The 23873-nt window shown below is 64.0% G+C and overlaps 1 protein-coding gene across 1 annotated transcript; it reads left to right on the plus strand.

Annotated features, from left to right (window-relative positions):
* Positions 1 to 333: 333 nt before the first annotated feature.
* MYO15A (myosin XVA) lies at positions 334 to 23444 on the plus strand. The gene is given in 67 exon segments (XM_039560713.1): positions 334 to 630; positions 691 to 3139; positions 3142 to 4205; positions 4990 to 5072; positions 5294 to 5357; positions 5463 to 5572; positions 5693 to 5767; positions 5959 to 6049; positions 6188 to 6193; positions 6527 to 6630; positions 7128 to 7191; positions 7276 to 7389; positions 7574 to 7735; positions 7817 to 7930; positions 8019 to 8077; positions 8258 to 8381; positions 8463 to 8558; positions 8656 to 8787; positions 9039 to 9164; positions 9336 to 9413; positions 9807 to 9972; positions 10109 to 10158; positions 10290 to 10296; positions 10299 to 10413; positions 10648 to 10765; positions 10854 to 11029; positions 11098 to 11182; positions 11465 to 11518; positions 11688 to 11769; positions 11853 to 11983; positions 12885 to 12980; positions 13071 to 13306; positions 13796 to 13974; positions 14086 to 14158; positions 14308 to 14499; positions 14652 to 14746; positions 14834 to 14922; positions 15001 to 15127; positions 15262 to 15323; positions 15448 to 15511; positions 15596 to 15758; positions 15937 to 16030; positions 16114 to 16210; positions 16416 to 16537; positions 16626 to 16685; positions 16878 to 16953; positions 17319 to 17434; positions 17518 to 17636; positions 17716 to 17857; positions 18074 to 18185; positions 18343 to 18417; positions 18808 to 19013; positions 19081 to 19214; positions 19293 to 19347; positions 19452 to 19524; positions 19745 to 19818; positions 19903 to 19985; positions 20183 to 20313; positions 20454 to 20548; positions 20974 to 21051; positions 21304 to 21400; positions 21556 to 21716; positions 21818 to 21951; positions 22050 to 22183; positions 22609 to 22742; positions 22951 to 23091; positions 23181 to 23444. Coding segments are annotated over 67 exon segments (10476 nt in total). The 5' UTR covers positions 334 to 474; the 3' UTR covers positions 23283 to 23444.
* The last annotated feature ends 429 nt before the right edge of the window (positions 23445 to 23873 follow it).

Genomic DNA, 23873 nt, shown 5'->3' on the forward strand with positions numbered 1-23873 from the left:
CACGATCCCGTTTTGGGGTAACGGTGCTGTCCCCTGCAGCGTCCCCCTGAGGGGATGCTCCCAGCAGCAGGGGCCCTTCCCTGCTCCTTCGGAAAAGTCTCGGGGCTGGCGTGGTGCATTCCTTACATTATTCATGCTGCCGCGAGCCTGGTGGTTGGGTTACAGCCGGAGCCCAGCCACCGGCACCGCGCTGCCGATCCGCGGGGTGCGCGGGAGGCAGGAGCAGCTCCGCCGGGCTGCCCCGGGGCCGTGTCCCGCCGCCCCAGCGCCATGCCAAGCGGGCGGCCACCGGCGCCCGAGGGAGCCACGCACGGGCATGTGCCTCGCCAAACCCGGGCACAGGTAAATACCCAGCCGGGGCAGGCGGCGGGGTCGGGAGCCGGCCGGTGTGCCGGGAGCAGGCTCCTGCCGGCGCAGGGCGTCATCTCCCAGGGCCCCGCTGGGGCCGGAGCATGAGCGCCCGCCACTGCCAGGATGGTCGGCAAGAAGGGGGAGCCCAAAGGGAAAGCGGGCAAAGGGAAGGGGAAGGATGGCAAGAAGGGCAAGAAGGAGGATCCCAACGAGTCAGAGGATGCCTCGGATGCAGAGCTGCTGAAGGGAGAGGAGAGCGAGACGGAGGTGGTGGAGGAGGTAAAGGAGGGAAAGGAGGAGGAAAAGGAGAAGGAAAAGGAGGAAAAGGAGAAGGAAAAGGAGGAAAAGGAGAAGGAAAAGGAGGAAAAGGAGAAGGATGAGGAGGAGGTGGCTGCAGAGGAACCCAAGAAGGGGAAGGGGAAGGAGAAGAAGGGGTTGCCCAAGGCAGGAGTGGCGAAGAAACTGGGCCTTGGGAAGAAGGTACAGCAGGAGACGGAGGAAGAGGAGGGTGAGAGCAATGCTGCAACAGTCAAGAAGAACACGAAGGGCACCTCCAAGTTGGTGATGGGGCTGGCAACCGACAAGAAGAAGAAAGGGGCCAAGGGTGCAGAGGCCAAGGGCCAGCCCAAAGAATCTGTGGAAGCCGGCCCAGCCGAAGAGGAGGCGGCCGCGCCACCGAAGGCCCGGGCGAAGCGGAGCCTCCGCAGCACCTCGAAGCTCTTCCTGGGCTTCAAGAACCTAGGGTTGCGTCGGCCCAAGAAGGGACAGTTCAAGAACACATCCCGCTTCTTCTGGGGGCTGCATAAGCACAGCACCAAGAAGAGGAAGAAGAAGAAGAACAAGGCGGTGCTCAAGTCCACCTCCAACCTGATGATGCGCTTCAAGCGCGTGGGCAAGAAGAGGAAGGAAGAGGAGGCCAAGAAGGAGGCACCATTGAAGCCATCCTTCCTGCTGCTGCGGCGGGGCGGGCAGGCCCCTGAGGACGGTGCGTCGCTCTTCCGCCGGCGCCCGGAAAGGAAATTCAAGCCACGGGCGCAGGTGCTGAGCAAGGCGGCCGCCGCCACAGGCTGGCTGGCCAGGAAGGTGCTCTCCCGGCGCGGGCGGCTGGTGGGGGGTGGCCGGGCGACTGACACGGCCTGGCTGTCCCGTATCGGTGCCAAGAAGCTGCCGTTCCCAGCGGAAGACGAGATCCTCAGGCACCGGGCCAACATGAAGCGGATCCCTGGCAGCGTCGGGCTGTCGGCCCCCAGCACTTCGCGGCAAGGCAGCATGGTGAGGCGGCCGTCCCGGCGGCGCTCCCAGCGTGCGGCCGCCGAGCCGACGGTGCCGCGCTACGGCTGGGCCGAGGAGGAGAACGGAGCCTACAGCCGCCGGCGAGGTTATGGCAAGGAGGATGGAGCCTACGGCTCCCACCGTGGCTATGCCAGGAAGGAAGATGGAGCCTATGGGCCTTGGCGCAGTCACGCCAAGGAGGAAGATGGAGCGTACGGCCCCCACCATGGCTATGCCGAGGAGGATGGAGCCTATGGCCCATGGCATGGCTACAGCGAGGAGGAGGATGGAGCCTATGGCCCCCGGCACAACTACTCCGAGGAGGAGGAAGGCTACATGCAGAGCCCAGCTTACCCAGCAGGGTACGGCTTTGAGGATGTGGTGCCGACCCCCTACTCTGACTACCCTGGCTATGAGACGGAGGAAGAGTATGACTGCTATGGGGGATTTTGGGAGGACGGTGACCAGGCAGGGCACCCCTATGGCTACTCAGAGCTGGAGGATGAGGGACCGTTTGGTGGTGGGTCTCCCCTCAGCCTCTACGACCCGTACAGCAGTGACCCAGAGTATGGTGAGGAGGTGGCAGGGCCCTTCGGCTACAGCAGGGACCCCTACGAGGACTTTGGGGAGCCCTTTGATGGGGGGTACCCTGGGGGTGAGTACCCTGAGCATCGCATCCAGTACAGCGAGGGCGGGTGGGCACCGCACGCCCAATCCTCCTGCAACCCCTACGCCCTGGGCCTGGAGGAGATTGCTGAGGGCGAGGAGCCCGAGGAGTGGGAAGAAGAGGAGGAAGAGGAGAAGGAGTATCCTTTCTCCATCCTGAGCGCCTCCTCGCTCCGGGGCATGCGGGAGACACTCTCCTCCAAGCTCTCCCTCAACAGGAAATTCAGGCTCTTCCCCCGGCCCCAGGTCAAGCTTTTCGGCAGGGACCGCCTGGACGTCCCCCTCCCGCCGTCCCCCCACCTGCCCGCCGCCCGTGACGAGGACGACTACGACGAGTGCGAGCCGCCGCCGCCTCCGGCAGCCCCCGGCCCCGCGGCATCCCCGGGACGCCGGGTTTCGGCAGCGCGGGCGTGCGGGAGCCCTCTGGGGCAGTTCCTCCAGCGATCCCTCTCGATTCCCCCCAGCCGCCCGTCGCGGGGTGCGGGAGGACTTCGGGGATCCCGCCCCCCCCAGCCCTCCTACAGGCACTCCAGCCGCAGGCTGGCGGGGATGGAGAGCGCCGGTTTGGGGGGCCGGGACCCCGCGCCACGAGCATCTCCAGCCAGGGACCCTTCCCCAGCGGCGGGGCCCTGGGGACAGCCCCCTCCCCGGGAGCCGGGGGCTGCGCGCCGGCCGTCGCTCCGTAACCCCTTCGCCAACCCCGGGCGCTCCCCGTCGCCGCCGCCCGTCCGGCCGCGCCCCGGCAGCACGCGAGGCGAGGGGCCACGGCGATCCCCCTCCCTCGGTGCAAGCCTCCGGCGCTTTGGCCCCGAGCTCCCCGCTCCGGCCGCCCCCCGCTCACCGGGGCCGGGGGGAGGCGCCCGGGGGGGCCCGCGGCGGGGAGACCTCTGTCATCGCGGCGGAGCAGTCCCCCCGGGCTGCCGCTCCCCCAGGCCTGGCCCCGGCTTCCCGAGCCCCCCACCAAGGCGGTGAAGCCGCTGCAGAGGACCCCCTTCCTGGCACCATCGTCCCGCCCCGGCAGCCGCCGCCTCGGCCCCCCCGGCCCCTCCTGGGATGAGGAGCTGCCCCACTGGCACGGTGCCCCGCGGGGTCCCGCCGGGGTGCCCCCTCCGCCCAGCCCCGCTCCCAGCACCCCCAAAAGCTTCATCCAGCGCATCGGGCAGCCCCTTGCCGGGATGGCCCCCCCCTCCCCACCATCGAGGTCATCTGCTGAAGTGGGGGGCCGCAGCCCCTCCAAGGGGCGCTCCATGGCGCAGTCTCTGGCTTCGCTGCTCGTAAGGAGCATGAACCCCACCAAAGCCCCCTCATCCTCACCACCCACCCGCCATCCCTCCACTCGCTCTCCCTCCTTGCCGCGGCGCCCATCCCGGCGAGACGGCAGCACCCGCAGGTCTCCGAGCCCACCCTCTGGGCGCCGGGGCTGGGCCGACGCCGGGCGCCCCATCCTCCCCTCCAGCCCACGTGGCAACCGGAGCCCCTCACCGCCCCGTCGTGCCGCTTTCCCACCACCCCACGGGCGAGCCCCCGGCTCTCCGGTCGTCCCCCGCCACGGCATTCGTCCCCCGGGGCCGGCGGAGCCCATCGAGGGTGACGGGGCGGCCGGGGAGGAGGGCGCGGGGCGCTACGCGGTGGTGACGCCGCAGGTGCAGAGGTTGGGCTCCTTCCGGCGCGCATCCCGCATGTACAAGCAGCACTGGTCCACGCAGCACGTCGTGCGGGTGCGGGAGATGCCCGACGCCTGGACAGCCGAGCAGGGCCTCCCCCAGCAGCCCACCCAGCGCGGCCGGCGGTGGGCGAGCCAGTGGGGAGCCGACCTCGCCCGATACCTCTGCCAGCGCCCGCCGGCGGGGGGCTGGCGGGACAGGCACCCCTGGGCGGACGGGTACCTGCGCACCAAGCAGCCCTGGCGCAGCAAGGTAACGCGGGCGGGGAGCCCCCTCGGGGGGATGGAGCCGGGGGTAAGCTGGCAGCCGGCGGGACCCCGGGCGGGGTGGCGAGTTGAGGTGGCCGATGGCTCTCCCGGGCTCGAAGGCACCGGTGCCGAGGGGGTTGCAGTGCCCAGGGTGGGGAGTAAATGGCTGTGGGTGGTTTGGGTGCTGGCGGGGGTCCTCCCATAGGGAGCAGATTGGAAGAGGGGACCGACCATTCCCTGCTGTGTATCCCCCCACGAGCGGCCCCGCTGGGGACACTTGATTCTGGCGTATGGAAATGCGGAGACCCGATCCCGCGGGGACAGGTGCAGGTGGCACGGTGACCCGGCGGGGTGTCTGCTTTCCTGCCCACCGCCTGGCCGGGCGCCAGCGCAGCCTCCCGTGTGACACCCGTCCTGCGTCACCTCTGCGCTTGGCCGGGGGGAGAAGCCTCAGCCCCCTTCCATCGCCTCCACTGGAGGTGATGCCCACAGAGAGTGGGAGCGGGATCCTCAGGACCAGGTTTTTTGCCGACCAGCCCCAAGGCGGCCTTGGTGGCCCCATGTTCCTGTGTTCCAGCACTGCTGCTCTCACCTGACACACAGTGCTCCTGCTGGGGGACTGGTTTTGGGGCTGTGGGGTGTTTTCTTGGGGTTCCCGCCATTGCTGACTGCGTGTCCCCTGGTTTGGGGTCACAGGTGGCGTTTTGGGGTGGTGGTGGTGGTGACTGGGTGGGACACCTGAGGGTGTTGGCACATCCCTCCCATGATGGGGTGGTTGCTCCTTGCAGATGCAGTCGCTGTGCAGCCTGCCCATCGTGCGGTACCAGGAGCCACAGGAGGAGGATGGGTTGGAGGACATGACCCAGCTGGAGTGAGTGTCCCTGTCCCCTGTACCATGACTAAGTGCTGTGTGGGACAATGGGGCTGCAGCCTCCAGCTGCACACCCCTGACCCTGCTATCCCACCCCATCTCATCCCAACATGGGCTCTGCTTCAGCCTCCTGGGTCTGGGAATGCAGGGGACACTCTGGGGAGAGCAGACACTCCCTTGTTCCCCTGTCACCCCCTAACTCAGCCTCTGCTCCATGCCAGGGACCTCCAGGAGGCTGCGGTGCTGAGCAACCTCCGGACGCGGTTCGAGCGCCAGCTCATCTACGTAAGCATAGAGGGGCACGGCATTCCCCAAAGGCTGCAGGTGTGGGGTCTTTGGGGAGTCATCACCCTCCAAGGGCTCATGGCCCCACACCTCTCTCTCTGGCAGACCTACATCGGCAGCATCCTGGTGTCGATGAACCCGTACCGCATCTACAACATCTACGGGACGGAGCAGGTGCTGCAGTACGAGGGCAGAGCCCTGGGCGAGAACCCACCGTGAGTAGCAGGCTGTCCCCAAATGCCCTGCGGGGATGGGGTCACTCCCACCCTTCACTTTGGGCATCCTTGTGCCGGGGCAGCATGGCACCGCACCCCTCCTGCTTCTCCCCACCCCAGGCACCTCTTTGCCATCGCGAACGTGGCCTACTCCAAAGTGATGGATGCCAAACACAACCAGTGTATCATCATCAGGTGGGACATGGTTGTCCCCATGCACAGCCCCCTGGGGTGGGCCCTGATCAACACCTCCCTAATCACTGTGTTACTGCCACCAGCCTGGCTTGGCCCTGGGGTGGGGTGCTGGGGGATTTGGGGGGATTTGGGGTGGGCAGCCCCTGCTCAGCTGGTGACAGCCCCGGCTGTGCCCCTGCTCTGCATTCCAGTGGGGAGAGCGGCTCAGGGAAGACCGAAGCCACCAAGCTGATCCTGCGCTACCTGGCAGCCGTCAGCCAGAAACGCAGCACTGCCCCACAGGTAGGGTGCTGTCCTGGAGACATCCCTGAGTCCCCATGTCCCCAAGCTCTTCTTCCACCTCCCAGCACTCTCTTCCATCCCTCCTCATGGTTCTGCTGCTCTCTCCTTGTCCCCATGCTTCCACCTGGACCATGGCAGATAGAGGTACCAAGGGGACACATGGGCTGGGAAGGTTCAGGGGGACAGAGAATTGTGGTGGCATCTTGGCCATGGCACCCCAGGTGCAGGGGGGAAGGCAAGAGGGACAGCAGGAAATCAGTGCCTGCACATGGATGGAATCTTTGTGCTCTCCCACATCCTCATTTAACCTGGCTGTGGTGCACACCTCAAGTTTGGGCACCCACGGGTGTCTGCATGCAGCATGGGGTGGCAGGGAGGGTGGCAGGGTGACAAAGGGGGTGCCCTAGCCTTGGAGATGTTGTGGGCTGTGTGGGGTGCCCAGGCTGACCCCCCCAGCTCTCCTCATCACCACGACAGATCCTGGAGGCGACCCCCCTGCTGGAATCCTTCGGCAATGCCAAAACCGTGAGGAATGACAATTCCAGCAGGTTTGGGAAATTTGTGGAAATCTTTCTGGAGGAGTAAGTAATGCTGAGTAACATCCGTGTGGGTGCTCCCACCCTATGTCCCCTGCTGCCCCAGGGTGTCCAGCCCAACCTAGCCCCTTGTCCCTCAGCTCTGAGAGGACACACGGGGATGTTTTTGGGACAAACCTGGCATTGGAAAGGTGATGGCACCTGAGGACAGGTGGCTGTCCCTGGCATAGGGGCAGGGACACTGTGACCTGGGCTGCCACCCTGACCATTCCCAGTCCCCATCCCTGCCCTCGTATCCCATCCCATCCTCTCTTGGCCCCACTGATCCCAACAGGGGGGTACCTGATATCACCTGGGGTGCAGTGCTCGAGCCAGGTGCAGACACCTATCCCTGCCCACCCATCCCTGGTGGGGGACACTTGGGGACCAGCACCGACCCCCAATGTTTTGGGGGGCACTGGGGCATGGCTGGGTGCCTTGGGGGGCCACAGCCCCTGCCCAGGCCGAGGTTGCCAGCCGGGTGCCCACTCTCACCCTTGCAGCGGCTTGATCTGCGGTGCCATAACCTCGCAGTACCTGCTGGAGAAGTCCCGCGTGGTCTTCCAGGTGTGTGGTGAGGGGATCCTGGGCTCTGCCCCCCACTCTGCCCCCTCTGCCGCCCCCTCCCCAGCTCTGTCCTCTGCTCCCCAGGCCAAGAGCGAGCGCAACTACCACATCTTCTACGAGATGCTGGCAGGGCTGCCGTCCCAGCAGCGGCAGCGGTACTGCCTGCAGGGCGCCGAGACCTACTACTACTTGAACCAGGTAGTGTGTCCCCTCCCCAGCCCCCCCACAGCCTCATTTTTGGGGCGCTACCCAACCTCAGGGTGCTGGTGGGTCCCTCAGTCATCAGGGTGAGGATGAGGAGGATGCTCAGGGTGGGGGTGACCCCCTGCACTGGGTGCTGACCCCGCCCGGACCCACTGATGGACCGAGGGGGTTGTGCCAGGGTGGGAACTGCGAGATTCCCGGCAAGGACGACGCTGAGGATTTCCGTCGGCTGCTCAACACCATGGAGGTGCTGAACTTCAGTGTGGACGAGCAGAACAGCATCTTCCGCATCCTCTCCTCTGTCCTCCACCTGGGCAACGTCTACTTTGAGAAATACGAGGTAGCCCATCCTCCTCAGGCCTGATTTGGGATGTGGCAAATGGGGGATCATCACATCCCATGGCATCCCTGTGTCCTGCAGACTGACTGCCAGGAGGTCGCCACGGTGGTGAGTGCCACAGAGATCCGGACGGTGGCTGAGCTGCTGCAGGTGTCCCCTGAGGGCCTGCAGAAAGCCATCACCTTCAAGGTGACGGTGAGTGCAGGGGGCACAGGCTGGGAGGGGGTCCCTGGCCCCTGGGGACCATGGCTGATGTTGCTCCATCACACCATTTCCCAACCAGGAAACGCTGCGGGAGAAGATTTTTACCCCTCTGACTGTTGAAAGCGCCGTGGATGCCAGGTAGAAGGAAGGGGGGCTGCACAGCAGGAGGGTATGGGGGGCTCTGATCCCCAGGGATGGTGTGTGGATTAGACTCTGTGGTGATTAAAGCTGATGCTGTGGTGGGTGCTGGCTGTGGCAGTGGGGTACACTGGTGCCATTCCGGAGCTCCAGCACTCTGCCCATGTCTCCCCTTCCCAGGGATGCCATTGCCAAGACCCTCTACTCCCTGCTCTTCAGCTGGCTCACGGACCGCATCAACAAGCTCGTGTATCCGCGGCAGGAGGCCCTCTCCATCGCCATCCTGGACATCTATGGCTTCGAGGTGAGCAGGATTCCTCCCACCTCCATCCTGGCTCAGTCCCAGCTCCATCCTCCCAGGCTCCATGAATCTTCCTTCTTGCAGGACCTCACCTTCAACAGCTTTGAGCAGCTGTGCATCAACTACGCCAACGAGTACCTGCAGTTCTTCTTCAACAGGATTGTGTTCCAGGAGGAGCAGGTGGGGCTGGGCTCTGCCCCTGTGCTGGGCTCTGCCCCTGTGCTGGGCACTGCTGTGGGGCTGGGGGCTCCAGGCTGACCCAGTGCCCGCCCTGCAGGAGGAGTACCTCCGGGAGCAGATTGAGTGGAAGGAGATCCCCTTCAGCGACAACCAGCCGTGCATTGACCTCATCTCCCAAAAGCCCTACGGCATCCTCCGGATCCTGGATGACCAGAGCTGCTTCCCCCAGGTGAGGGGGTGTCTGGTGGTGAGGTGCAGCCGGCACTGGGAGGTCACTGTGGCTGGGGAATCACCATGGCTCTGGGCTGTCCTGGACAACCTGGGAACCCCCCGGGTTCCTCCAGGCTGGATAAGCCCAAAGAATCATAGAAACATCATGGAATCGGAGTGGTTTGGGCTGGAAAGGACCTTGAAGATCACCTAGTTCCAACCTGCTGCTGAATTGCCCGAGCCATATCTCACTCCTGTGTCCCTTCCCAGGCCACTGACCACACGTTCCTCCAGAAGTGTCACTACCACCATGGGACAAACCCACTCTACACAAAGCCGAAGATGCCGCTGCCCGAGTTCACCATCAAGCACTACGCAGGGAAGGTGACCTACCAGGTGTGTGACATTGGGATGCTCAGCTGGGCTGTTAAGGCGGCTTAAAGAGGAGGTTGATCCTGCACCAAGGAGAGAAATGCATCCCAGCGGGTCTGGCTGGGGTCCTGCAGGTCCTTGTCTCACCCTGTCACACTGTCAAGCTCCTCACCAAGAGGTTTTGCTATTTGCCAGGTTCACAAGTTTTTGGATAAAAACTATGACCAGGTCCGTCAGGATGTGCTGGACCTGTTCCTCAGCAGCAGGACCAAGGTAGGGTCCTGCCTGGCCCTGGCTCTGCAGTGACACTGGGCGCCAATAGCCCCCTTTCATACATCCCTTTCCATGTCCCCAAGAGTGTGTCCCCATAGCTGGTGAAGCCCCGGGGGACCAGGAGCAGAGGATGCCTCTGGCTCCACGCATGGGATCCTCTGGGCTTTGACCTCTCAAGCATTTGGCACAAACAGGCACACGGGCTGCTCTTGTGCTTTCTGTCTTTATCCATATCCTCATCCCTATCCCTATCCAGGCAATCCAGACACAATTAGGGGATGTGACTTTCTCAGGGCTGGGCAAAAAAGCAGTGGCCAGGTTGGAAAGAGGATCCGAGAGAGCTGCACCATCCTGGCCACCTTCCTGCTCTCTAACGCTTCCCGTCTCCCCAAGGTGGTGGCCAACCTCTTCTTCGGCCATGCCCAGGTGATGGCCCGGCAGAGGAGCCTCATCAGGAGGAGCAGCACCAGGACACAGGCCAGGTACATTATGGCTCCCACTGGTTTTATGGCTGCACGGTTTCCAGCAGATCGCTCCCTGGAGCTGGTGGAGAAGATGGGAGAGGTCAGGGTGGGCAGGGTGGGCAGCCAGGCTGTGCACTGGGCTGTTGGGAGCAGGGTGACAGCTGGACCTGAGCCGAGGTGGCCAGGCTGGCTTTGTCCCCTGTCCTGTGTGGCTGACAGGGTCCCTCTGCCACAGGTGCAACCCCTTCTTTGTGCGCTGCCTCAAACCCAACAACAAGAAGGTGAGAGCCGGGGCTCTCCTGCCCTGTGCCGGTGCCTGTGCTGCCCTGGTGGCACTGGGAGAGTGGTGGGCACACAGTGGGTGGGGGTTTGCCCATGCAGTTGCTGATGCTTCTCCCCACGCCCTCCCCAGGAGCCAGGGCTTTCGAGGCCGACGTGGTCAGAACCCAGCTGCGGTACTCGGGGATCCTGGAGACCATCCGCATCCGCAAGGAGGGCTTCCCTATCCGCATCCCCTTCCTCGTCTTCATCGACAGGTGCCTGTGGGCTGCAGGTTGGGCACTGCCATCCCAGCGAGGGGAGACTACAGAGCTTGTGGGTGTTTTGGGGGGCAGCATTTGGGCTGGGATTGCCCCACAGCGGGAGCTGGGAACCCCTTGTGTTAGTACAGAGCTCTGGGAGAAGCTGCATCTGCAGGTGCAGTGCTTGTCACCATGGAGAAGGTCTGTGCTGGTGTCCCTGTGTGGTAACAGTGTCATGGGCTCACCCAGGTATCGCTGCCTCGTTGATATGTGGTCCAATGTCATTCCCAACGGAGCCAACTGTGTGGAGATGCTGAGGAGCCTCTGCCCCGTTAACCCCAGCATGTACTATGTCGGCGTCACCAAGGTACTGTCCCGGGAGGGGACTTGGTTCCAGTGAGCCCCTGGGGGTGGTGGCCAAGGTGGGGAGCTCACAGCCTCACCCCTGCTCCCAGCTCTTCCTGAAGGAGCAGCTGTACCAGGCTCTGGAGAGCAAGCGAGCCCGTGCCCATCACCTGGCCGCGCTCACGCTCCAGCGCTACGCTCGCACCTTCTTCATTAAGCGGCGCTTCCGCTCCCTCCGCCGCAAGATCGTCCTCCTGCAGACCCGGGCGCGGGGATACCTGGCCAGGTGGGGGTCCTGGGGGGTGGCAGGTGGGCACTGGTGGGTGGCAGAGGGTGACGGGTGCCCTCCCGCAGGCAGCGGTACCGGCGCATGCGGCGCACGCTCATCAAGTTCAGGTCGCTGGTGCACATCTACGTGAACCGCCGGAGGTACCTCAAGGTGAGCTGGGGGCTGGCACATCCCGGGGGCTCCAGGGGACCTGCTGCCACCCTGCTGCATGTTCAGTGGTGGGTCTGGGGAGGGCACAGTGGCATATCCAGACTGTGAGTCTCCCCACATGCCACCCTACCACCTCCTCTGTGTCCTATTGGGAATGGGCAGTGCCTCTTTGGGATGAAAACTTTGGTGATATTGGAGGGGGTCAATGGGATCCCAGGGTGCTGTGATGCCTCAGGGTGTCCCTCCCTCCGGTGGGGCTCAGCATGGCTGCTCTGCTTGCAGAGGAAGGAGGATGCTCGCCGGCGGGCTGAGGAGGAGAAGGAGAGGATGAAGCAGGTAAAGCCGTGTGGCACCGGTGGGAGTGTGATCCACGTGCAGCCCGTGTCGCTGTGCCCTCATCCCTGCCACGTGCTCGCCCATCCCCGTGCCCCTGGCCGTGGCACCCGTGGGTGCTGGGGCAGGGACCAGCACTGCAAGTGGGCACATCCCTGTGCCGCGCTGGCAGGAGCTGACGCGGAGGGAGGTGGTGGATGTCACCCACCTGGAGATCCCGGCCGAGCTGATGGGGCTGCTGGAGGCCGCTGCAGGTGAGCGGGTCCTGCACCGCCATCGCTCCCAGTCCCTTGTTCCCTACCCCACGGCCGTGCCGTAGCTTCTCACTGTGCCGCAGCCGCCCGGGAGGTGAATGCCGGCTGCGTGGTGCTGGTGCCGCCGCCGGCGCTGCAGCCCGACCCCCAGCTCACCCTCCCGCTCGACATCAACGACTACCCCATGGCCAAGTACGTGCGGGGCCACTTCCAGGTAAGGCGGGCGCCGCGGCCCGGCAGCGGGGAGTTTATTTTTCCCATGGGCAGACGGCTTTTGGGGCATCCCGGGCACCCCGGTCATGGTGGAGCAGTGAGGTTCAGGGTCCCGCACTGTCCCACCAGGCTCTGCCCTGGCTCACACGCTGGGGACACCACGGGTAGCAAGAGAGGCTGGATCCGGGGTGGCTGTGGTGCTGTGGGGAGCTGGCTGCCACCTCCCTCCCTCCCCGTGGGTTCCTGTCGTCTCCAGAGGCCGGGGGGACCCTGCTGAGGTTATCGGAGAGAGACCCGCTGAGCCCTCCTGGACGCCCGACGCGGGGCGGATCCGGAACGCTGGGGCGGGAGACCAGGTCGCTTTGCTCCCGGGACCCCGGCCCCACCCACAGTCACTTTGCCGCATTCCTCTTCCTCATCCCTATTTTTGTCCTGTGTTTCCCACTCCTCGGCATCCTGAATGACAGCACCGGGGCTGGATAAGGCTCTCAGCCCTGCCAAGGTGTTGGCATAGAACCACAGAACCACAGAATGCTTTGGGTTGGGAGGGACCTTAAAGATCACCCATTTCCACCCCCTGCCATGGACAGGGTCACCTTCCACTATCCCAGGTTGCTCCAAGCCCTGTCCAGCCTGGCCTTGAATGTTTCCAGGGATGGGGCAGCCACAGCTTTTCTGGGCAACCTGTGCCAGGGCCTCACCACCCATCTCTGGTGCTGCCAGCACAGCCTGAGCCCCTCCCTGCCCCACTTCCAGAAGGCTGCTGACCCCATCCTGCACCCCAGTCCTTTGGCAGCCCCACAGTCTCCACCCAGCACCAGCACCATGCTCAGCACCATGGGACCAGCCCCTTGTGGCCTGAGGCTGTCCCCAGGTAGCCATGGGTGCGGGTGTCACCGCAGGAACCGGCGTTTGGGATGCTGACGGCCCCACTGAAAGCCCCCCTCACCCGGCTGGATGAGGAGCTGTGCCACGAGGCTCTCAGCCTCTTCAAGCTGGTAGGTGGGACGGGACAGGATCCATCACCGCAGTCCCCTGCCCGCTCCGTGCCCAGAGCCAGAGGGACGACCTGGCTGTCCCTGTGGCAGATCCTGCGGTTCATGGGGGACCCGGGGCTGGGTGGCCTGCAGGAGACCCTCTTCGGCAACTACATCGTGCAGAAGGGGCTGTCGGTGCCAGGGCTACGGGACGAGCTCCTGGCACAAGCCTCCAACCAGGTCTGGCGGAACACCAACGTCAACAACGAGGAGCGGGGCTGGCTGCTGCTGGCCGCCTGCCTCAGCGCTTTCCCTCCGTCTGCCGCCTTCGACAAGTACCTGCTCAAGTGAGCCAGGGATGGGCACTGGGATGGGGAACAGGAATGGCTGGGACCCACAGGAATAGACTGGTACTCGTGCCTGGGAACACTGCTGGGGCTTTTCAGGGCTCACCTGGCACCTGTGCCTGAGGATGCTGCTCAGGCCCCACCAGGTTCCTCTATGATTGCTTGGGCCAGCCTGGCACACATGGCCAGGTCCTGTTGGGGATGCTCTGAGGTCCCTTCAGGATCCCTCTGACCAAGCTGGCATACATGCCCATGTCCCTCTAGGTTCCTCAGGGCCAGCCTGGCACATGTGCCCAGGGATACTGGCCAAGTCCCACTAGAGATGCTCTGAGGCCCCTCCAAGATGCCTTGGGCCAGCTTGGCACACGTGCCCAGGATGCTGCCGAGATCCCTCCAGGGATGCTCTTAATGCCTCTGTGGTCCCCTGTCCCAGTCTGGCACGCATGACCCTGCCCATGTCCCTCCTGCAGCATCATCCCTTCTTCACAGGTTTGTGTCCGACTACGCCTTTGCTGGCTACAAGCCAGTGTGCCAGCGCAAGCTGATGCACGCCATGGCCCGCTCCCAGCTGGGCGCTGCGGCCGCCCGCACCTTCCCGCCCTCACTGCTGGAGTGGACAGCGAACCGGCAGCAGGCCAGCATGGCCCTCGACCTGCACTGCTTCAACGGTGAGGGCAGCACGGCTCTGGGCATGGTGTTGGCCAGGGTCGGTCCCAGAGTGACCACCCTCACGGGCAGGGGGGACTGGTGGCACCTGCTCACTGCCCGTCCCTCCCCAGGTGACCAGTTCTCCTGCCCCATCCACTCCTGGAGCACGGGCGAGGACCTGGCAGGGGATGTCCTGAAGCACAGGTATGTGCTGGCTTGGCACCCACCCACCCAGCAGGTCACGGTGTCACCTGGGGCTGTCTTGGGTACCCCCTGGGAGCCCAGGTGCCCAGCTCGTGGGCAGGGTGTCCCTGTGGAGCCTGTGTCCATCCCCAGTGTCCCGCTGTTGGCAGGGGGCTGTCGGAGGGCTGGCGTGGCTGGTCTGTAGCTATGAAGGCGGGTGCCCAGTGGGCTGAGCTGGCTGGACACGACTATGTCCTGGACCTTGTCTCTGACCTCGAGCTGCTCCGGGGCTTCCCCAGACAGAAATCCTGCTTCCTCATCGCATGGGATGGGACCGAGAGCCACAGCAGGGACAGCTGGCCGTAGGTACCCGGGCAGGGATGGGTGCCCCACTGTGGGGCTGGTGGGGGGAACCCTGGCACCGGGCTGGATGGGTGCTGGTAGGGGTGGGTGGGCTCTGAGGGGAATCTGGTACCCAGTGGGTCCTTGATGAGCACTTCCTCCCTCTCTGCAGGGTGCTGGGACATGGATTGGATTTGGATGAAGTGCCTCCTCCCCCAGCTGTGAAAGCCCCCACACTGCCCTCCGTAGAGGCGTATCACCCCCATGGTAGGGCGTCATTTCCCCCAGCTCCTGTCCCCCAGCGCTGCGACGAAGCCCTGCCATGCCACTGGTTCACCCCTTGTCCCCTCACAGACGGGGAATTTGGGGAGCCGCGCAGCCAGAAGGGTCTGGACCGGTACCTGGACAGCCTGTTTGACCCTGTGCTCTCCTACGGCAATGGGGTGAGGGGATGTCCCCCTGCCCGAGGCATTTTGGGGTGCAGGTGGCTTGGCCACTGTGCCCTGACGCCTGTCCCCCAGGAGCTGGAGAAGCCATCCATCCTCTCGAAGAGGCTGAAGGGAGGAGGTGGTGTGGGAGGTGAGAACGGCGGCGCTGACGCCAATCGGAGCGAACCTCCCCGGTCTGCGGAGACGCATCAGCCGAGGGGTGAGCACCTCGAGCACTCCCACATCCCCACCCAGCTCCCTGCCTCAGTTTCCCTGTCTGACCCCTGGTGTGAGGAACATCCCCGCGCCCAGAGCCCCACAGCCCTGACGGAGCTCTCATGTTTGTCATCACAGGCACAGAGCCAGACCCGTCCCCGCAGCGCCGTGCAGATGTCAAACAGCCACCCGGACCCTCGGTCAGTGCCACGGGGCCGGGAGGGGTCGAGCCCCTTCTCTGCTCCAGGGCACCTCTCTGGGGCAGCCCCTGGGGACGGGAGCAGCTGGGGGTGCCAGGTGATGATCGCATCGTGTCCCTTGCAGGGCAGAGTGGCAGAGGGGACGCCAGCCCATGTGCCCCAGCCCCGGCCCTACTCGCAGAAAGCCGGTAAGGAGTCGCGGTGCAATGGGATGGCCACAGGGGCTCGTGGCACTGAGCCAGGGCCCCTCAGCCATGTGCTTGACTCCGCAGCGGCCGTGGGCCGGCGGTGGCCGGGAGAGCCGGTGCGGCATTCCCGGCTCAACTCGGAGCACTTCCCGAGGCCCACGCACGACATCCGCAACATCATCCGACAGTGCCAGCCAGCCCGCGCAGCTCCCAGCCCCACAGGTACACACCTGGGCCCCCAGCCAAGGCACGGGCTTCTCCTGCCCGCGGGTGCATGTGCTGGTCCTGATGCTGGGGTGTAGGGAATGAGGGGGTGCAGGGAATGCTGGGGTGCACTGAGTGATGGGGTGCAGGTGGTGTCAGCTACAGGGAATGTTGGGGTGCCGGTGATGCTGGGGTACAGGTAATGTGGGATGCTGTCTCAGCAGCAAGCTCTTTGGGAAGAAGCTGGACCCCCACGAGGAAGCCATGCAGATCCTGAAGGAGCAGCTCTCAGCTGCCCGGGTGCCATCAGCTGTGGTAGGGATGTGGCTGCCCCCGTGTCCCCCTGCCCGGGCTGGGGGTGTCACTGGCACTGACCACAGCCCCTCTGTGCCTCACAGGGGCCCAAGGAGGTGGTGGCTGCGGTGAAGCCGGTGCCAAGTGCCAGGTACCAGCTGCGAGCACCCACAGGACGTCCTGCAGCCACACAGCCTCCAGGTATTGCTGGGCAGAGCTGTGGCACTGGGGGGGCCATGGTGGAGTGAGGCACCTCATCCTCCCAGTGGCACAGGGTGATGCCTCGTGGGGTAACTGCTGTGTCCGGCTCAGCCAGAGAGCTGCTCCCTGTGCCTCAGTTTCCCTGGATGGAGGCAGCTGTTGGTGGTTCCCCCCAGGGATTGCGAAGCTTTCTGTCCTTTTGCAGTCTTTGTCTCACGAGAGCTCCCATCCGAGGCGCAGCAGGTCCAGACCCAGCTGCACCGGAGCTGCAGCGAGGACTTCTACACCTACCACAACGTGCCCTGGAAAATATTCATCCGGAAGGAGGTACAGATTATGGGGACACTTGGGGACAGGTTGGTGCCAAGGTCCTACTGGGATAAGGGGGTTTACACCAAGGTCTTTCCCCTGGCAGGTTTTCTACCCCAAGGACAGCATCAACAACCCACTGCTGCTCGACCTCATCTTCCGGCAGGTGAGGCACCGAGCTGGCCCCGCAGCCCCCAAGGGTCCCCTGGGAGAAGGGGTATTTCCCAGTGGGGTGATGGTTTACTCATCCCACTGTGGCCATCCTGCCTTCCCTGCTGAGCTGCCGTGGAGGAGCTGGGGCTGAGGGACACATTGCTCCTCCCCACACAACCCCACTGCTCCTCACCCCCATTCCCAGATCTTCAATGATGTGCTGTCTGACACCTGCATCCGGATCAGCCAGGAGGAGCGGCTCCGCTTGAAATCCCTCTTTGGTAACCCTGTGTCCTGCTGCTCCCTGCCTGAGGGGCTCACACTGGGGGGCCCCAACCTGGGGAGTCACATCCAGCCACTCTTGTGCCCATTCTCATCCCCTGGCTATCTCCAAGCCATGACTGGCTCTGCTTAATCCTGGGTAGTTTTGTTTCCAAAAGTAACGATCCCCCTGTAATTTAGTGCTCCACAACACCACAAATTGAGTCAGGTCTCAGACAGCTCTTTGGGGGACACACATCTGTCTCTGCAATACAGTCCTGCCAGGCATGGGGAGGACATGAGCATCCCTGCTTTCGCTGGGAACTTTGTGCACATCCTCCCCGGGGAGGGGATGCTCACAGGAGGTATTTCCCCCTCCCCACAGTGGAAAACAAGCTGGACTCCTTCAGCCCCGTGGCCACCGAGAGTGTCAAGAGGGAGATCATCGCCGCGGCCCGGGATGGCTGCGAGGTGTATTTCTCCCGCCTCTTCCCTGCCACGGTGAGGGTCCGCCTGCAGGGCAGGTCGGGGTGGCAGGCACTGTGTCCCTGTGCCCCCGGCTGAAGTGCTGTGCTGGCCCACAGGGCAGTGTGGGGACGGGTGTGCAGATCCTGGCCGTGTCCCACACTGGCATCAAGCTGCTGCGGATGGTGAAGGGCACCAATGTCCCCGGGGAGCAGCTGCGGGTGCTGCGGGCCTACAGGTAGGAGTGGCCAGGGTGGGGTGGGTGCTGTGGGTGCCACAGATGCCAGGTGTTTCAGCCTCCCCTCGCCCTGCCCCAGCTACCCCGATGTGCTCTTCGTGACCACCCCATCCAGGAACATGCTGGAGTTCAACCTGCGCAGCGAGAAGCTCATCCTCTTCTCACCAAAAGCTCCCCAGGTCAAGGTCATGGTCGACCACTTCATCACAGAGCTCAGGAAGGTGGGGGGTGCCCTGGGGCCAGGGTGGGTTTGTCCTGGGGGTCAGACCCTGCCTGTGTGCCTGGGGTTGGGGTGGGCAGAGGAGGGCACCCTGCGAATGGGACCATGGCTGGATTTGGGGGAATGGTCCTGAGGCTGTGGGTGCTTGAAGTCCCTGTGCTGGGCGGGATGTTGGTGCCCCTATGTGCACGGGCTGTGCCAGACCCCCTGTGCTCAGGACTCCCAGTACGTGGTGGCCGTGAGGAACTACAGCCCAGAGGATGGGGGCCAGCTCAGCTTCCACAAAGGGGATATCATCCACCTGCAGTCGCTGGAGCACTCTGAGAGAGGTTAGGGACCCCCAAAGCCCCCCATGCCAAAATGCCTTTAATGGGGGACACAGGGGCAGCAGACTGACAGCTTGCCCTGCCCTGGAGGTGGCTGTGCACTTGCCTTGCATCCTGTGACACCCCATGTCCCCATGGTGTCCCCATATTGCCTCTGCAGACCACTACTATGGCTGTGTGGTCCGCAAGAAGGTGATGTACCTGGAGGAGCTGAAGACGGGCACCCAGGATTTTGGTGGGTTCCACGGTGTCCCTCTGTGTGTCCCTGGTGTGCCCTGAGCTGTGTCCCCTCCTGAGGCTGGGCGACGGGGCAGGGTCCTGCCTCTGTTACCCCTCAGCAGGATGGTTTGTGTCTTTTTGGCACTGACCTGATGCAGGGAGATGCTCCCATGCAGGTCCCACCCTGGGTGGCACCTGGTGCTGCCCATGTCCCTCAGGTGACAGGCTTTGTGGCCTCTGCTCTGTACCTTTCCCTTGAGTGATGCCAAACTGCAGCTGCATCCAGCCAAAATCCATGGCCAGATCCTTGAAAAGGGGGCAGAGGCAGGAGGGAGCAGGCAGAGAATTTTGGGGGTGACCCCATGGCTGCCAGCCCAGGGCCATCCCCACCATCTGTCTGGCACAGGGTGGAAGTTTGGGGCCATCCATGGCAGGTCAGGGCTGTTCCCTGCCGAGTACGTCCAGCCCGTCGTGGCACCCGACTTCGTGCATTTGCCTGCGGAGAGGAAAGAGGAGCCCAGGGACAAGCAGGGCAAGGTGGCGGCTTCGGCGGCCGTGGCCGTGGCTGTGGCCTCTACTGCTGCTGCCCAGGAGCTGGACCGAAAAACTGAGGTGGGTCCTGGCCTGGGGCTGTCCCCTGGTGCTGGCTGTGCCCGGTGCCCATTGCCCTGCTCCGCAGGTGTCCCCAGCCAGGGCCACCTTTGCGGAGGATCCGGAGGGAAATGGCATCAAGCAGCTCGGGGATGTCATGGGGGCCTGTCCCATGCTGGCCTTTGCCCAGCGGCATTTCCGCGCAGCACGACATGGGACCACGTGAGTGTCCAGTGGTGGGACAGGGACATGCCATGGTGGGGACACCTGTGCCCACCTGCCCCCTTGTCCCTCTGCCAGGGACTCCCGTGGGATGAAGGCACCAAGTGTGCTGGAGATGCTGACATTCACCAAGGTATGGGGAAGTGGAGTCCTGGGGTGCCCCTGTCCTGTTGTCACCTGCAGGTCCCCTTGAGGTCCCAGCAGGGTCCCAGAGCTGGGCCTCTCCCCCTGCTCCAGATTCCCATTCAGGAGTCACTCATTGAATTTGTGGATGGTGGCCTCAACAAACTGGCTGCTGAGGCTTTCCAAGGTAGGCAGGGGCACGAGTGTCCTGTCACCTTAGCTGTCCCCAGCCCTGTCCATGGAGGAGGGTGGGGCTAGACTGGGATGGGCAGGTGGGGTGTCCTAGGGGAGTTTAGTTCTTCTGGTTCCACTGCTCCATGTGCCCAGGAGGTACCTCCCCCAGGAGAGCATGTCCCTGGGGGAGGGACATGCTGAGCTGTGTCGCCATGTGGCTTTGTTGTCCCCAGCCGTGATGAAGTTCATGGGTGACCACCCTCTGCGGGGACAGACGGAGCTGGACGCCGTCTGCACCATCCTCAAGGTAAATCCACCACCGGGACAGTGAGTCCGGAGGGTGGCCTGGGCAAGGGGTGGCAGAGGGGTGGCAGCTGTGCCTGTCCCCCAGCTGTGTGCGGAGCACGAGGTCCTGAGGGATGAGGTGTACTGCCAGATCATCAAGCAGATCACCAACAACACCAGCTCCAAGACGTGAGTCCCTACACCCATCTGGGACAGCAGAGGCTGGCACGGGGACACTTATGTCCCTGGCCAGGCTGAGCTGCTCCAGCCTGCGGGGAGACCCGGGGACCTCATCCTTGCAGAGGGCTGCACTGCTCCCCAGGGTGATGGTGCCACCTCAGGCACCCTCTCTGTGCTCGGGGGATCAGCCCTGGCTCTTCCCACAGGGACAGTTGCCACAGGGGCTGGAGGCTGCTCTACATCCTCGCTGCCTATTACAAGTGCTCCGAGGTGCTCCGGCCCTTCTTCGTGGCCTTCCTGCAGGATGCTAGCAGGCACCCAGAGCTGCCTTTCCACGGTAGGGGCCGTGCACACCCAAGGGTGCTGCGTGTGCAGTGGGAAAGGACAGCCCAGGTGTCACAGAGCTCAGAAAGGGCTCTAACAGAGCCAGCGTGACAGCTCAGCCCCATCCTTCATCCCAGTCCCTGTTCCTGCCAGGCATCGCCAAAGCCTGCGAGCAGAACCTGAGGAAAACCCTGCAGTTCGGTGGCCGCAGCCTCTTCCCCAGCAGCATGGAGCTCAAGGCCATGGTGGTGAGGCTGGGGGCTCATGGGTGTCCATGGGGTGGGGCAGAGCTGGTGTCAGCTTGAGATCCCCCCCAGAAGTTCTGGGTACCCGCATGGGCTCAGGTTCTCCCCCCCTGAGCTTGGGATCTCCCTCAGACACCACCCTAGAACTGAGCTGATCCTTTTTGGGGATCTCTCCAAGAGAGCACAGTTCTTCTTAGGGTCTGCTCTTCGCTGCTTTGGGTGTGCCCTGAGCTTTCAGGAGTCCCGAGTGGGGATGGAGCTCTGTGGACATGGAGTGGGGGTATGATGGTTCAGCTGGGCAGGATGGGCAAGAGACAGGATGATCCCAATGGGATGTTTCCTAAGGGATAGCTGTGGGGTTTGGGATGTCCTGTGGCATCTTGCTGTGTGGAGGGCCCCCCTGCACCCCAATGTGTCCTCCTGTGCAGGCTGGACGCAGCGCCAAACGCCAGCTCTTCCTCCTGCCCGGCGGCATCGAGAGGCACCTCAAGATCAAGACGTGCTCGGTGAGCCAGGGGGGACAGGAGGCTCAGTGCACCCCAAGACTATGGTGACACCTCAGTTGTGGGCACCCAGAGGGTGCGGATGTGGGGGGCTGCACCTTTTGGCTGTCCTCACTGTGGGACTTTATCCTCTGGGAAAAGTGGATCCCTTCTCAGGGCAGCTTCATGGGATGAGCCTCAGTGCAGGACAAGTTGGTGACCCAGAGCACAACAGGGGGATGTGGCAGTGTCCCAGCCACCTGTCCCTGTGCCCAGGTGGCTCTGGATGTGATTGAGGAGCTGTGCTGCGAGATGGGGCTGCAGAATCCAGAGGCTTTGGAGGAATACATCCTTTTCGTGGTGACCGACAGAGGTGAGGGGCTGGCAGGGATGAGACAGACGGGACAGGACAAGATGATGGGATGGGAGGGGATGGGATGGGATGGGATGGGATGGGGATGGGATGGGATGGGATGGTACAGCCACGCAGATGGTGTGGTGGCCATGTACACACGTGTGGTGGCACAGGCCAGAGTGTGCGGCCGCTGACCTGCCGGGAATACATCCTGGATGTGGCTGCCGAGACGGAGCTCCGGGATACCAGCTACACCTTCTGGTGCCGCCGCGTGGTCTGGAGCCAGCCCCTCAAGTTTGACAATGAGCTCTACGTCACTGTCCACTACAACCAGGTCGGGCGACCCCATCAGCCTCCCCCAGGGCCACCTCCCTGTCTCCCTCAGAGCGTGCCCTGTCCCCAAGCCGTGTCCCTGTGCTCTTGTCACCCCCCCAGGTGCTCCCTGACTACCTCAAGGGCCTGTTCACCATCCTGCCACCGGTGAGGCCAGGAGAGCAGCACTTCCCGCACGTGGCCAAGCTGGCCGCCCTCCAGCACCGAGCCAAGGACCGCCACCACCTCCCCACCGTGTACGCAGGGCACAGGGCACCTGGAGGGGGGAAACACATGTCCCATGGGATTTGGGACCCACTGGCCAGTGCTGGCCCTGATCCCAGGCTCCCCACAGGCGGGAGATGCAGGACTACGTCCCTCCGCAGCTCTTCCGCCTGCTGAAGCCCCAGTCCTGGCTGCAGATGGTGACCCAGCACGTGCAGCAAGCCCAGGCACTCAGTGCCCACCAGGCCAGGGCACAGTTCCTGGGTGAGGGGACAGCGATGGGGACAGGGATGGGGAGGTGATATTGAAAGGGAGAGGATGCTGAGAGATGCAATGCTAATGAGGACATAGTGCTAATGAGGATGTAATGCTGCTGGAGATGCAGTCCTGCTGGGGATGCAAGGCTGCTGGGGATGGGATGCTGCCTGGAGGGTGATGATGATGGGGATGGGATGCTGCCTGGAGGGTGATGATGATGGGGATGGGATGCTGCTGGGACAGGCAGCCCTTGTCTCTGTGTGGAGCCTGGGGTGCTGCATATGGAGGGCAGGATGCATTGGCAGGACAGGACAGGATGGGCTGCTTCCAGGCCCACGCTCGGACACCCAATTCCCTTGGCTGCTCCAGGGTGCAGGACCGGGCAGGTGGGGGTGGCAGTGGGCACTGAGAGCCTGTCCTCTGCCCTGCAGGGCTGCTGAGCGCCTACCCCATGTTTGGCTCGTCCTTCTTCTACATCCAGAGCTGCAGCAACAACGCCATTGTTTCACCCTGTATCCTGGCTGTCAACCAGAATGGCCTCAACTTCCTCAGCAAGGAGACCCATGTAGGTGTGGGGCTGTGTGGGACACATGGAAACATGGAATGGTTTGGGTTGGAACAAACCTTAAAGCTCATCCGGTTCCAATCCCTGCCATGGGCAGGGACACATTCCACTAGACCAGTTTGCTCCAAGCCCCGTCCAACCTGGGGTTCCCGGTCCCCTTGGAGGGGTTCCCAGGGCACACTGGCCACCCCCCCCCGTCCCCTCCCAGGAACCCATCGCCAAGTTCTCGCTGAATGAGATCCAGTCCACACGGACGCAGCGGCCGACGGCCGGATCCAGCTATCCCTATGTGGAGATCACGCTGGGAGACCTCCTGGCCCAGGGCATCACCCAACTGCAGCTGGAGCAGGTCGGGGACACTTGGGAAGGTCGGGGGAGCCCCGCTGGGGTTCCCACGGTGGTGGCACAGCGACTGACCACCGGTGTGTCCCCGTCTAGGGCCTGGAGCTGTGCCGTGTGGTGGCTGCGCACATGGAGAGGCTGCTGGGAGCCCGGGAGAAAAGGCTGACGCTGCCGCCCAGCGAGATCACCCTGCTCTGAGCCCGCCGTGGCCTTGGACCCCTGGCACCCCGGACCCCTGGCATAGGGGACAGAGGGTGCAGTGACCCTGGGGTGTCCCCAGCCTGGCCAGTGGCCGCTGTCCCCCTGTCACCAACCCACTGTTGTTCTGGGGTTTTATACACGCCCGGGAGTCTGGCATGACTCGGTGTCCGTGGTTTTGTGCTGCGCTCGCTGCTGCGGGGGGGATGCTGCTCACCGCATCCGTTTCCCCATCCATCCCCATGTGTTTCCTATTGCTGTGCCTCAGTTTCCCCAAGCTTCCCAGTGCCTCTGTTTCCCCATCCCGGTGTCTCGGTTTCCCCCACCCATCTCCGTGTTTGTTTCCCCATCGCGGTGTCTCAGTTTCCCCTCTAGCCCTCCCGTGCTTCAGTTTCCCCGTGGCCCCCCCCAGTCGCTCCCGCTCGCCGGTGGCGCTCGGCGCGCCCGCCAGGGGGCGCTCGCGCCGCGCACCCGCCGGCACCTCCGCGCCCCTCCCTCCCTGCCGCCGCCGCGCGCGCGCGCTCCAACCGGCCAATCAGCCGCCGGCCCGCGGCGCTCGCGGCCGCCCCCGGCCAATCAGCGCCGCGCGGG

Source organism: Corvus cornix, chromosome 14, assembly GCF_000738735.6.
Source record: "Corvus cornix cornix isolate S_Up_H32 chromosome 14, ASM73873v5, whole genome shotgun sequence".
Lineage (NCBI taxonomy): Eukaryota > Metazoa > Chordata > Aves > Passeriformes > Corvidae > Corvus > Corvus cornix.